The following is a 14,903-nucleotide window of genomic DNA, read 5'->3' as shown; positions in this document are numbered from 1 at the left end:
TTTCGGGGGGAGTTTGGGGGATTTCCGGCGTGACGTCTTGTAATTTCACTTTCACTTCTTAGAAGCCAGACTGAGTTCACTTGGACACTGCCAAGTCTTGTACAGGTGTCATCTCGTGTCCGTAATGGAGTCATTAAAGCTCAGTGAGAAGAGACGCTGATGTCAGTCTGCCATGTATATTTCCAAGTAGCCGACACAATTAAGATATTAATTGAGCTTGCGTGGTTGTAAAGGAAAGATACACATGTGGCAAGCTGCTGTCAGCCGCCAGAGATGATAAAAATCCACATCCAAATCCACCAATATGAGACAAAACATGCTCAACTTTAACTTAAAGCTACTACGGGGAACTTTCTGCGCCCCCTGTGGACAAAAGTGGTAGTGTTTCCAAACAGAGTCTCTTTAGATAACCTCTCATTTTACTATCAGAAACTCCTTTTAACTAGCTAACAACAAAAAACTGTGTGTCCTTCTTCTTCTTCAGTGTTTATTGGCGGCGGTTCTTCCGGTTGTGTTGCACATGGTTACTTTAATTACGACAGGCTGCTTAAGTACATGTACTTAGTTAAACTTCACGATACAGTTTGTTACAGTGAAGTAAACCAAGTTATTGTCCCGTATCTGTCAATATATTTGTGTAATGGGATGACTCCGCCTCCTCCCCTGACCTAATTACATTATGTACACACTTACCTGGCCGGCTGCACCTGTTTCAATGGTCCAGGGCTACCCTGATTGCAAATGCCTGACTGCTGACACTGGTCTATACCTATATATATAGTTTTCGCTTGTATTTTACACGCCCTGAAGACTGTGGGTTGAAAAGGGATCGTCAATTGTTGAAGGTACGAGGTCAGAGTGCGTTTTGATGGTGGACATTTCGTTAAAAAAAGAGTTGCGCAACAACATGCAGTTGTAGCTAATTTGTTACAAAAGAAAAACATGACAAAAAAAGCCAGATTTCTTTTTATTTCCTGCAATGAGCATATTTGAGTGTATTCTTTAATATGCCTGCGGTGCTCCATAAACACAAAGAGACAACAAATTAAGACAGAAATGTAGTGAAATTCATGGTCGACACTGGATTCAGTTGCCCTGGTATATTACTGTAATAAAATAATGAATATAGTATATTACTATATTATATTACTGGATTAAATCCAAAGTGGCGGACACGAGAAACAAACCGACACAGAGGTCGCAGGTGAAAAAGCCGCAGCTCCAATTTTCTGTTTATAATATTTTGTTCCTGTAAAAATGTGTGTGTGAGTGTGTGTGTGTGTGTGTGTGTAGGGGGGGGGGGCTGTTGACAGTATTTTCCATATATATATACATATATATCCCCCCTTCTTCCACCACTGTACTGTATTGTAAGTAAATGTACTTTATCACCTGTAACATTGAACGTTTACCCCCCCCCCCCACTGCTCCATGTGCGTGCTTCTTGCACGTGTGCCGCCGCAGCTCGTTACCGACTGAGTGAAGCGCCCCGGTCCCCCCCCTCTTGTTCAGCGTGCACGTTGCGCCGTGCAACGTGACCGTGTTACCGTTCCTCTCCGCACAATCCACCCTCCCTTACGATGTCCTGAAAGTGTGTCACTGGGTTAAAGTGGCTCGAGACTCAAGGGCGGAGGAGGGGGGAGGGGGCGTGTCCGACAAATAGGTCACATGGGCGAGCCCACGATCGAGAACATTTAGTTCTCCAGAGGAGCTGCTGCTCACACAATAAGAGGGAGCTGCATCCACCCGGACGCGTCTCACTCCTCGCGCAGCCAGAAGAGTGTCGTGCACACCTCACCTTTAGTGGACCCTTCTCTTTTGTTTTTTGCAGACGTCGTGACAAGACAAGACCGGTTGAATCATCTGTTTTGGGAGATTCTTCTATTTAAAATTTCTCTCCTGTTTCCTCGATCAGAGATGCCCGAGGACATGGGGACAACCAAGCCTGGTAAGAGCACCCTGCAGAGGTTTCACGATTCATGCAGCGACATGTTGTCATTCATGTTGTCATTCATGTTGTCGTTCATGTTGTCATTCATGTTGTCGTTCATGTTGTCGTTCATGTTGTCGTTCATGTTGTCATTCATGTTGTCGTTCATGTTGTCATTCATGTTGTCGTTCATGTTGTCGTTCATGTTGTCGTTCATGTTGTCGTTCATGTTGTCGTTCATGTTGTCGTTCATGTTGTCGTTCATGTTGTCGTTCATGTTGTCATTCATGTTGTCGTTCATGTTGTCGTTCATGTTGTCGTTCATGTTGTCGTTCATGTTGTCATTCATGTTGTCGTTCATGTTGTCATTCATGTTGTCGTTCATGTTGTCGTTCATGTTGTCGTTTATGTTGTCGTTCATGTTGTTATTCATGTTGTCATTCATTGCACGCGCTGACCTGACGTTTTAAAAGGAAATGCACAGTCCAAAAAATCCATTCTTAAAATTACATCAAGTTGGAGGATTTTGTTATTTATGGTGCTCGTGGAAAAGGACGTTATCTGTCTCGTGTTATGAACATGAACATATATATATATATATATATATATATATATAATCTTACCTGTTGAGGCTTTTGTTGTATTTGAATATTACATCTTTATAATGCTTTCAATGTTCAGTTCTTAAAATACTTTGGAGATATATATATATATATATATATCCTCCAAAGTATTTTAAGTAGTGTGTGTGTTTCTAGGAAGGCAGCACACAAATGAATGGAGTCCTGCCATTGAAACTTATTTTTATTTTCCTGCTTTTATTTTCGCCGCGTGACTGACCCGCAGTGACGCGGCTGATGCACCCCGGAAGCCCCGGGCCGCACATAGAAAGAACGGGGTCAGGGGGGGGGGCCAGGGCTCCATTCAACCCGGCACAACAACGGTGTTTATCTCCGCTGTCCCCGCTCACGTGGACGGCGTAGCGGAGGCCACGTGTTCCGTGTGTACACGCTTCTCAGAGAACACGCTTCCGATTGGCCGAGGGGCGTGTCCTCCGCGCGCAGGCTTTCTCGGGTTTGGAACTCTGCTACGGATTGGCTGCAGGGGGAGCCCGTGACGCACGACGTTGCATAAAACCACGTGGTGCACAGGGCAGCTTGATGCGAGGCTGTACACGTGAGACCGAGGAGGGGGGGGGAGGAAGGAGGGGGGGGGGGGGGACAGCACCAGCTGACCTAGATTTCTTTTCCTGCCCCTCGCGCTTCGGTTTCGCAGAAATCCACGACAGGTCCACGTGTGGGTGGGACGTAAAAAAACAGGTCGACGTTAGGTAATCAGCTGCTTTGTGCCTCTAAATGGTGTTTTATTAAAAGCAGGCTTTTACACAAAGGTAACAATTAAAACGTATATTTAATAATGGTTTTTTTTGGAATGGAAACTTTAAAAGCACATTTGACCTGTTTTTTTTTTTTAAAGCAATAAATGAAATGCCCTACATCAGATCCTTCAGGTAACCTGGAGCAAGTTCACTAGGACATTCTTTAGGGTTTTAAATATAATAAAGGTTTTTGGAGAAGCCATGGGAATTCGCTTCACTGATGACTTAATGTCAGAATACAGGAGGGGAACAAAATACATTTGTCAAAACAATACTTAAAATGTGTCAGGGCAGGGCATGTGCGTCACGTTGGTGTACAAAGGCCCTCTCTAAAACAACTTGGTGCATCTCTCACCAACAATCCTCCACACACCACATTCCAGATGCATGCAACCAAACCGCCACCGGTCAAACCCGTCGCTGCGTAACGACCGGTTGGTGGTGCTTCCTCCTTCCTCCTCTTCCCACGGCTGCTTCTGTTGCTTCCTTTTGGCCGCGCTGGAGTCCACTCCCATCGCGCGGAGACCCCATGTTTGTTACGCAACGCTGTTATCCAACCGCAAAGCACCCTGGGTGATAAGAGCAGGTCTATCTGAGCAAACAAAAAACAGAGGGAGAGAAAATAAAAGCTTTTGCTTGTCTAGGCGTGTCGGTTAAACATATTTACTTAGAGTACTGGATGTTCTGCCAAGTGTAATTTGCCAATACCTGTAATAATCTCTTGGGACACAGTGACTGTGGCATACATACTTTGAATACTCTGCATGTCGATATGGGTGTGTTTTTTTGGTAGTTAACCTGCTATAAAGGTGTTGCCGTCTCTCCACAGGAGGAGTCATCGCCTATATTTCCTCCGGCTCAGCATCCAGCCCGGAGTCCTTCATGTTTAGCACCAGCCCCAGCAGAGGCTTCCTCGCCACGGCGCAGTCGGCGTCCCGCCCGGCGCTGCCCAGCAGGGCCGTGGGCATGGTGGTGGACATCTCCCCGCCGGCCAAGCGTTGCCACGGCGCCGAGAAGGCCGGTCGCTCCTCCACGTCGGCCAAGAGCAGCATTACCAGTAAGCACGGCATCAAAAGCCTTCTTCATTGTATCGTTACTGAGAAAGCTGTTGCGTATATATCTAATCCGGTGACGAATAAATAAACACAACATGTTCTCCCCCCTCGCAGAAATTAACGGCATGGTGCTGTTGTGCAAGGTGTGTGGAGACGTGGCCTCGGGCTTCCACTACGGCGTCCACGCCTGCGAGGGCTGCAAGGTGAGACACGTTCCCCAGAGAAAAGTCCAGTCTCTTTACACGACTCGTGCTCACCTCCCTTGTGTTTTATTTTTATTTTTACTCAGGGCTTCTTCAGGAGAAGCATCCAGCAGAACATCCAGTACAAGAAGTGTCTCAAGATGGAGAACTGCACCATCATGAGGATCAACAGGAACCGCTGTCAGCAGTGTCGGTTCAAGAAGTGTCTGGCCGTCGGCATGTCCAGAGATGGTGAGCAGTGCTTTCCGTTTTATTTACTCCATAGCTCGTTTAAATGTCCTCTTTTAAAATCACGACACTAATGGTAGTTTTTTTTACTCGCAGCTGTCCGATTTGGCCGCATCCCAAAGAGGGAGAAGCAGAGGATGCTGCTGGAGATGCAGAACGCCATGAACAACATGATGAGCAACAACAGCCAGCTGCACAGCATGCTGCACGGCCACCAGAGCCCCGTGGAGGCCATGACCAGCGACGCCGGCTCCTCGCCTTCCTCCTCCTCCACTTCCGACTCCCCGTCGTGCTCCAACCCGTCCTCCCCGCAGTGCCCCCAGGACTCTGAGTCCGTGGTTTCCATGGACACCAACTCCAGCTCAGCCTCCTCCTGCGCGTCGGACAGCGGCGAGGACGAGGCTGTGACGGCAAGCAGGCGGCAGCAGCAACAGCAGCAGCAACAACAACAACAACAACAACAACAACAGCTGCAGCGCCGCGATGCCTTCGCGTACAGCCAGCAGAGGTCGCCCTCGTCGGGGACCGTCGCCCTTGAGACGGGGTGTGACGGCCGGCTGGAGGAGCAGAGGAGTAGCTGGAGCTGCTGGAACAACAACGTGGTCATCGGGGGTCACCAGCACGTCGCCAACACCGCTTACAGGGAGGATAGGGGAGTTTACCAGCAGCAGCTCGCCAGCACCCCTAGCTGTAAAGCATCAGAAGGCGGCCAGAGACAATATGGCTGCAACACACAAACTGCCTCAAGTGGACCAACCAGCTGCGTGAACAACAGAGCGCACTTGGTGAGTCATTTATTTATTTAGTCTTTTTAGTTCTCGACATTTATTTAAATATTTTTGACTCTAAAAGTAAAGTTCGGTGCCTCCTTCCCCGATTTGACCGCCTCGACTTGTTTTTTTTCATATCCAGGTGTGTCCCATGAACACGTCGCCCTTCGTGGACCCCCGCAAGCCGAGCCAGGAGGTGTGGGAGGAGTTCTCCATGAGCTTCACCCCCGCCGTGCGGGAGGTGGTCGACTTCGCCAAGAGGATCCCGGGCTTCCGCGACCTCCCCGAGCACGACCAGGTCGGCCTCCTGAAGGCCGGGACCTTTGAGGTGCTGATGGTCCGATTCGCCTCTCTGTTCAACGTGGTCGAGCGCACGGTGACCTTCCTGAGCGGCAAGCGCTACAGCCTCGACACGCTGCGGTCGCTGGGCGCCGGCGAGCTGCTCAACTCCATGTGCGAGTTCAGCGAGAAGCTGGCGGCGCTGCGGCTCGACTCGGACGAAATGAGCCTCTTCACGGCCGTGGTGCTCGTCTCAGCCGGTAAGAAAACCAGCAATGTGACGTATTTCAAAGCGAAACGTCCCTTAGTCTTAGGATAGGAAACTCATTCCCAAAGCCCCCTCTGGCCTCCGGCATTAACCCTTTCTCGCCCTCTGTTCTTGTGGCACAGATCGCTCAGGGATCCAGGACCTGAACGCCGTCGAGGCCCTGCAGGACAAACTGATCCGGGGTCTGAGAAACCTGGTGATGCAGAACCACGCCGAGGAGTCGGCCACCACCTTCACCAAGCTGCTGCTCAAGCTCTCCGAGCTGCGTTCCCTCAACAACTTGCACTCGGAGGAGCTGCTCTCCTTCAAAGTGCACCCCTAAAAAATGCTTCCTGCAGGGTGGGGGGGGGTCCACCATATATCCACACACCTCCACCATATATCCACACACCTCCACCAGGACCTGCCTCCTCCGTACCCGACCAACCCAGCTGCGTGTTCCTTTCTAGAATGTATCCAGAGTTATTTTTTGTTGAGTAGACACAAAGAGAGAATAGAATACGTGACGTGCGGCATCTGTAGGGCGCTAACGAAGAGTACGCAACCGGCTTTCTGGAAAAAGAAGCCGTTTGATTCCAAAGCCAGAGACAGTTTTGCATGTTTGTTTGGTCCAATGTTTTTTCTGACTGTCTGAAAGACGACCGTGTGGCGACCGCTGGTAATGCATGGCTGCACTGAGCGCGAGCAGTTTGGACTTGGATCTCCTCCCTCTCGTCTCAGAAAGCATCAGTTCACTGTAAATAGTGTTGAATGTTTTTATTTAAATGCATTTTATTTTTTATGTTCCATGTCAACTGCCTGCACACTGTCTGCTGATTTCTTTCTGGGGGGGGGGGGGGTTGTGTTATTTGCAATTTTATTTTCAGAAACACTACATTTGCAAAATCTTCTGGAGCAGAAAAACCAAGTAACATGTCAACGCTCCATGTCATCCATGTCACACACGTGTTGCTGCTGTTTTCACACTTGTTTTTTTTGTATTTACAGTATATACTTTTTATTTTTGATTGAGCTTTATGTGCTTTCAGCATATCACTGAATTGTAATGTTTGTCATCCATTTTGTTGATATATCTGTTTTATGGCAACAAGCCATATGTAAATAACTATATAAATATATATAAATATCGAATGAACATAGAATATAAATGATATAGTATGAATAAATACGTGAAGAATACTCTTTGTACTTTGTGTTAATTGACAGGTATATTTGAATGAATGAAGCTGACCTGAGATCAGCGCAGGAAGAATCTAAAGTGTTGGAGTTGTTCTCCACCAGGTGGAGCTGTTAACTCACTTTCTACTTTGAAACCTTGACATCAACAGTTTGTCTTTGCACATTTTGCACGGGGATTAATCAGGAAAAGTAATTTGGAAAATAAAAAGTGAGAAGTTGCATTTTAAAAAGGTAAATGAGTAACGGCTAAACGGGTTGCTCACTGTCGCTATGGGGCGGATAGGGGATCCACCTTAAGAGAGGTCCTTGTAAGGAGTCGTAGTAGTCTAGAAAAGATCTCCATGCTTAACTAAAGGTTTGGGAGAATATTTAATTTTTTCAAGTGCAGGAAATGCATGACATCTTTGACCCAGTGGGAGAACGACGGTGCGTCTCATACGGACGCTAAAGGGTGCCTGTCTGCGTTGGTGGCAACGTCATATTTTGCATATGAAAATCTTATCAAACACTATATAATTACTTAAAAGTGTTTTCTTTGTCTTGGGGTTCTAATCTCAAGCTTAGAACAACTTCATCTGACGGCGGGACTTTAAACTTGTGAGTATACTTTTATTTCTCTATTTCGCTTTTACAATAAACTGCAGGGGCATGATTGTTCATTTAAGAGCTGTTTTTTAAGTTAATATTTATATATTAATATATTAATATTCAAACTAAATGGTTGGAATCTGAAATGTTTGCATTCAGACAACTTCTTTATACATGAACACCAACTTAATTTCTTGATGTCAACAGGGAGCAGCTCCCAGTTACAGATCAAACTGGAATATTAAACCCAGTTTTAGGCTCATTCTCTAGACTTCGTTGAACCTGCAAATGGTCAAAATCATAATTACCGGGTATCACCAAATACAGTAAAAAACACTCCCAGGAATAGAAAGTACACCTACTTTGTTGTGTTTTAAGGTGCCTCTACACGCAACTTATAATAGTAAGTTGTAATAGTGTTTAATTAACTTCTAATTAGAGCTTATCTACCTTAATCTCCCATTATTGTTGCTGCAGCTGCTCATACCTTCCTGTATCTTTTGATTCATAAAGTTCAGTGACCTCTCTCAGCGACAAGTGGAGCAGAACAACTGGAAACGCCCGTTTAAGAGTTCAGTTTTATATTGATTATTGACCTTTTCTTTTCTTCTTGTTCGCAGTGAAAATCAGAAATGAGTTGTTCTGTGACTCTGATGCTCCTCTTCTTTGGTAAGGTCAAGTCATTTAAATAACTTAACGATGCATGACCTGTGTTTTGGTTTAACATCACAGGTCTATGCACGGGACGCTTTTTTGGGGGCGTAATTTGGTGGTTGTGGTAACAAAAAATGTGAAATGAACGACACGAAAACACATGTCTTTGAACCAAGAAATCAATTTTAAAATATTTTGTATAGAGGTATAAGCAGGAAAAGTGCTTCATAGTGGCCTAATTTAAACTAAATTCAACTGAAGTTTCTAAAGTAAACTAATGACATATATCAATGACATACTTCAATAAAAGTAGAAGTATCATAATCTAAAAATATTCCAATACAAATAAAAGTCCTCAATTGTGTCAAAAATGTAACTTGAGTTTTATATATATATATATATATATATATATATATATATATATGCATTTTTAACAATTTAAGATACTTATTATAGTACTGGGTCGATAATGAGTTAAGCACTGACTCTTTTTATGTGTAACTGACTGTAGTAATACCAATAATGGCGTGAATGAAATAAACAGTGATAGCCGTCTAGCCATCTGCAGGAGTTGTTTGGATGTAATGCACATGTGTTGATGCAAATGATTGCATACATTGTCAATCCTAAATCCTAAATCTGCCCTCTCTCACCAACCTTCAGGATTCGACCTCAGCTGCTGCTATCGCTTCCCCCTGCGTGAGTACTTCTATGTTACAACAAAAATGAACTGGACCGACGCTCAGCAATACTGCAGAGAGAAATACAGCGACCTGGCGACCTTGGATAGCATCGATGACGTCAGGAGGCTACCTGACGTCATCGGGCTCACATGGATCGGACTGCGCGACGACCCACAATCCTGGAAGTACAGCATGGGCAACGACACCAACTCCTGGAGGTGGTCAGCGACCGGGGGAACCGGCAGAACCAGCAGAACCGGTTACCAGAACTGGAAGGCATCTCAACCGTCCGGCTCAACGGAAAGTCAATTGTGTATCTGGATGTCATCTGGTGGAACATGGAGCGACGCGGGTTGTGAAACAGCTTTATATTTCCTCTGTTACACCCGTGAGGAATTATTTGAGTTTATGGATTTTACACACTGAATATATATATATATATATATATATATATATATATATATATATGCTTACAAGTTGATTTTTAAACAAAGTAGACATTAAATAAAATCTATATAATTTAAATTAATTCCACATCGTCTATACTATAAATACAGCTCTGACGCAGCAAAATGAATCATTTGATTAATTGTTGCTTCTCTTCTTTTGCAGAAACAACCCAAACTGATAAAACCTATGTGCTCATATATATGGTGAAAAAGTGGTCCGATGCCCGCGACTACTGCCGAGAACACCACACCGACTTGGCTATGATCGAGAATGATGAAGAAAACAAAGCGGTCGCTGCACAATTAGGCGGATATTACGGTTGGATCGGTCTGTACCGAGTGCGCTGGACTTGGTCCGACAAGTCCCAGAGCTCCTTCAGATTCTGGGGTCCAGGCGCCCCACAATACTTCCATAGCCAAGAAGACTGCGTCGCTATGAGATCTTTACACAAATGGGACGACGCCAACTGTAAATCAGAGTATCATTTCATGTGCCATCAAGGTGAATGTTCCACAGGAAATCTTTTCAATTCGTATCAATCTAAATTTACAGTATGAGTCTTTTTTTTTGACTGCACGTTTATTTCACCGTTCAGTTCTAAAATTGAAGACCAAGCTCAGGTTGAAGTTTAAGACCAGCGCTGACATCACAGATCCAGCTTCCAACGCCCAGATCCTGCAGCAGGTCCAACTCTTTCTCTTGTTTTTGTTTATTTTAAGGCAGAACAATTCAAAAGTACAGGTTCTACTCTGGTTCTTATTCCCTTTTGCAGCTGAGTGTGGCGCTCACGAGGCAGGGGTGGACCGACTTCAAGCTGAAATGGAATGCTCCGCCCAGAAAGCAGGAGAAACGCACAGAATTTTAAAACGTAAAAAAAACATATTCTTTTTTTTTTTCTGCAATTATCATTTTCTGTTATCTTCAGTGCTCTAATTTTCTACTTTTCTGTTTTTTTTTTCAAACAATTGGATTGACGCCTTCACTTCACGGTGAGTAAAGGACTTGAAAACCAGCGTGGTTTAGAATTGCTTTGGTTGTTTTAAAACATATTTAAACTCTGCTGTGACTAACAATTATTATTATATACTATTTTTAGTCTTGTGGAATCTGAACCCCATTAATCCAAAGTAGCTAAAGTTGCCTTTTAGTTTGGGTTATTTGATCTGCTATGTAAACGTTTTAAAGAATAATGGTCATAAGAAATTGAGACCAAAATATATTCTGTATTCTACTTTAGTTTTTTTTCTCAGGATTCAGCTTCTCCTGAAGATGTCTGCGTGTGTTTTAGATATGACAGAATAATGTAGATTACAGTTCATACAAGACGTTGGACATAATAATAATAGATAATAGAATAATAATGAAGGCATGGCAGCGTTGTCTGTTCAATGTATTTTGTTTATATCTGTTATAGTGTGTGAGACGTACATTGTTTTTATTTTTCCTCTTGCCCCTGAAGGTAATTTACTTAAATTAAAATCTTCTTTCTTTTAACACTCAACGGAGACTACGTTTATAAAAATGACAAAATAAAGTCACCTTTCAAACATCATGGTCACACAAAACCAAGGTGACTTTTGTCATACGGTTTATTTGTTTATTCAAATATGAGCATAAACAAATGTAGCACCGCACAGGATGCTTCTCTGAAAGGTGAACACACATTTGATTACAGAGTTTGATTTATGAAAATACTGGATTTATTGTTTTTACATGTGAGTAGCAATCTATTAATTATTATTATTATTATTATTATTATTAGAGTTTCTTATGTGTTGTCTGTTCAATGTATTTTGTTTATATCTGTTATAGTGTGTGAGACGTACATTGTTTTTATTTTTCCTCTTGCCCCTGAAGGTAATTTACTTAAATTAAAATCTTCTTTCTTTTAACACTCTTTCTTTACCTCCTTTTTAAAGTGTTCAACGGAGACTACGTTTATAAAAATGATAAAATAAAGTCACCTTTCAAACATCATGGTCACACAAAACCAAGGTGACTTTTGTCATACGGTTTATTTGTTTATTCAAATATGAGCATAAACAAATGTAGCACCGCACAGGATGCTTCTCTGAAAGTTGAACACACATTTGATTACAGAGTTTGATTTATGAAAATACTGGATTTATTGTTTTTACATGTGAGTAGCAATCTATTAATTATTATTATTATTATTATTATTATTAGAGTTTCTTATGTGTTGTCTGTTCAATGTATTTTGTTTATATCTGTTATAGTGTGTGAGACGTACATTGTTTTTATTTTTCCTCTTGCCCCTGAAGGTAATTTACTTAAATTAAAATCTTCTTTCTTTTAACACTCTTTCTTTACCTCCTTTTTAAAGTGTTCAACGGAGACTACGTTTATAAAAATGATAAAATAAAGTCACCTTTCAAACATCATGGTCACACAAAACCAAGGTGACTTTTGTCATAAGGTTTATTTGTTTATTCAAATATGAGCATAAACAAATGTAGCACCGCACAGGATGCTTCTCTGAAAGGTGAACACACATTTGATTACAGAGTTTGATTTATGAAAATACTGGATTTATTGTTTTTACATGTGAGTAGCAATCTAGTAATTATTATTATTATTATTATTATTATTATTAGAGTTTCTTATGTGTTGTCTGTTCAATGTATTTTGTTTATATCTGTTATAGTGTGTGAGACGTACATTGTTTTTATTTTTCCTCTTGCCCCTGAAGGTAATTTACTTAAATTAAAATCTTCTTTCTTTTAACACTCTTTCTTTACCTCCTTTTTAAAGTGTTCAACGGAGACTACGTTTATAAAAATGATAAAATAAAGTCACCTTTCAAACATCATGGTCACACAAAACCAAGGTGACTTTTGTCATACGGTTTATTTGTTTATTCAAATATGAGCATAAACAAATGTAGCACCGCACAGGATGCTTCTCTGAAAGGTGAACACACATTTGATTACAGAGTTTGATTTATGAAAATACTGGATTTATTGTTTTTACATGTGAGTAGCAATCTATTAATTATTATTATTATTATTATTATTATTATTAGAGTTTCTTAGGCATCTTATTATCATCTTATTGTCAGTATAGTACTATATATATATATAAATAATCAGTTTTGGCACTTCAGCCCCGGTCATTCACACCTGATCGTCCTTCATTCCCTTCACCTGGTTGTCATCTCACCTGCAGCCCATCCCCTCGTCAGTCCCTCTCTCCTTAGGTCCCCTCACTTGTCCTCGGCCAGATCGTCTCTGCAGCATTACTTTGGTCTCTATTCCTGATCTGCCTGTTCTGACCTTGACCTTCGACCCCCTGCCTGCCCCTTTTCGGACTGATCTCCCGGTTCAGAGTAAAGACGTTCATCTTTGTTACCCCCGGTCTGTCTCGGAGTCGTGCTTTTGGGTTCCAGGTTGTCACACCCTCAACAAAAGCTCCACTTAATCCCGCACAGATAACGGTTCGGTTGCAGGTCCGAGAATTTAACTGCCCACATGTCCCACACATGTTATTGGGCCCCAGATGTTCCAAATGAAAAACAGACGTGGCAACTGTTGATTTTCAGTTGTTGCTAAGAAAACTTCAAAGAGGAGTTTGACTTTCAGAAAGCTCTTTTAAACCTGTTCAGTCCGCGTCACCCCGCCGCTGTTTGTGTGACAGTGGAAATAAAGAGATATATTGCTCTAATAAACAACCCCTCAATGGTGCCCCGGCTCCAAGTGAAGGTTTACAACTGGTTGTAAAGAATCAAAAGGAAGGCTGAGGATCTGCCGGCCAGTCGGCCATTCAGTCTATTTGCCATTTGGTGCATGCCACATTTGGACAAAATGAGGAGCGGATGAAAAGGATTTTACCGCTTTAACAAAACCAAGATGTGGTTTAATTGTGTGTGCTTTCCTTCATGACTTACTTAATTAATAACAGAAACAAAACATTGTAAATAGTTCTTTATATTTAAGGTTCGGGGTTATATATTAAGTGAATTATAATATATCAATATTGAGTATATGTACATTGAAAATAAATCTAATTTGGTAATGTTGCAATGTAATGTTTCTGCACGACCACCAGTGTTAGATTCAGAGCAAAGTATTTCTATGATATCGACGCAACGCCCATGAAACATAACTTTTCTTTAATGTGCTCTAAATTGTTCCAATGGTGAGCTGTTACCATGCTAATCGTACTCATGTCAGCGTCCAGCATGCTAACGGGCAGGTTGTAACGCTCTTGTAAGTATTCAGCTGAGGATGATGAATGATGGATGATAGCTCACTGCGTGGGAGACAATCCCAGATGTTTCCCAGAGAAAAGCTTGAAGCTATCCCTCACTAAAAACTATTTCCCTTGCCCACGCTTTGAACGGGCTCTTTGCTGCCCTTTGTGGCTGATGGGTGGAAAAACACCCACTAAATCCAGTTCTCCATATCCATCCATGGAGGTATCCGTGAGCATCAGGGCGTCAGCGTGACTGTCTGTGCTGGCAATCCAAAAGTCATTTGGAAGTCTGGTTTATCAACGTTATACCTATTTAATATCAGCAAGTTAGCGTTGTCGTTGGGAGCACATTAACATTACTTCAAAGCCCCCTAAGTACAACCTCACAGAGCCGTTGTTTAATCAGAACAAGTCCGTACGCCACAAAATGTGATTGATGAATAGAGGGCTGAATAGATGCACTCCTCCTGCAGGATGAAAGCAATTGACGGAGGGAACGAGGGAAAGAGCCATCGAGACGGAGAGCAAGAAAAAAGATTAGAGCGATGCTAAATGGGACAGAGGGAAGAGGAGCCTGGGGGGGTGAAGGAGGAGAAGAGGAGGACAGGGGAAGACTGAGAGGGAGGTCCAGCAGCAGCAGGCTGCAGGAATGTTTCACATGCCTGTCCTCTGGATGACCTCGCCTCCCTGGAGTGTGGGAGATACTGGGAGTAATTAGCCTCCTTTAACATTGGGTCTGTGCTGCCTCCACGCCTCAATGGGGTTAGCAGTGGCATTGAAGGAGATCAAGTGTATTTATATATTCAAACAATATAGTGCAGCGTTCTCCTTTGGCATCGTCCGCCTGACATTTCTCGTTCTAATTTATACATTTCAGACGATGCATTTAAATACTTTTTCTATGTATTTCTTTTTTTTGTTTAGTTTTTGGAGGCATTGAAGTTGTTTTCAGTCATTTCCAGTTGATGAATGCTGTTAAATTGGTCCATTATTCCGAAGTGGAACGGATTTCCTTCCCCCTACCCA

At 42.9% G+C, this 14,903-nt stretch overlaps 2 protein-coding genes across 2 annotated transcripts; both read left to right on the top strand.

Annotated features, from left to right (window-relative positions):
• The first annotated feature begins 1,683 nt into the window (after positions 1–1,683).
• On the top strand, positions 1,684–7,290 carry nr1d2a (nuclear receptor subfamily 1, group D, member 2a). Its single transcript, XM_034529202.1, has 7 exons — positions 1,684–1,948; positions 4,138–4,365; positions 4,478–4,566; positions 4,653–4,797; positions 4,891–5,579; positions 5,707–6,103; positions 6,234–7,290. The coding sequence occupies exons 1-7, from the start codon at positions 1,918–1,920 to the stop codon at positions 6,431–6,433; spliced, it is 1,779 nt and encodes a 592-aa protein (XP_034385093.1). The 5' UTR covers positions 1,684–1,917; the 3' UTR covers positions 6,434–7,290.
• A 1,967-nt stretch (positions 7,291–9,257) lies between these two features.
• LOC117727957 (macrophage mannose receptor 1-like) lies at positions 9,258–11,321 on the top strand. The gene is made up of 5 exons (XM_034528508.1): positions 9,258–9,603; positions 9,828–10,166; positions 10,261–10,349; positions 10,438–10,533; positions 10,665–11,321. Exons 1-4 carry the CDS (start codon positions 9,258–9,260, stop codon positions 10,528–10,530), a joined length of 867 nt encoding a protein of 288 aa, XP_034384399.1. The 3' UTR covers positions 10,531–10,533; positions 10,665–11,321.
• The last annotated feature ends 3,582 nt before the right edge of the window (positions 11,322–14,903 follow it).

Source organism: Cyclopterus lumpus, chromosome 25 (genome assembly GCF_009769545.1).
Source record: "Cyclopterus lumpus isolate fCycLum1 chromosome 25, fCycLum1.pri, whole genome shotgun sequence".
In the NCBI taxonomy this organism is placed as follows: Eukaryota; Metazoa; Chordata; class Actinopteri; order Perciformes; family Cyclopteridae; genus Cyclopterus; species Cyclopterus lumpus.
Note: the sequence above shows the minus strand (reverse complement) of the source record. Positions and strands in the feature narration are given on the sequence as shown.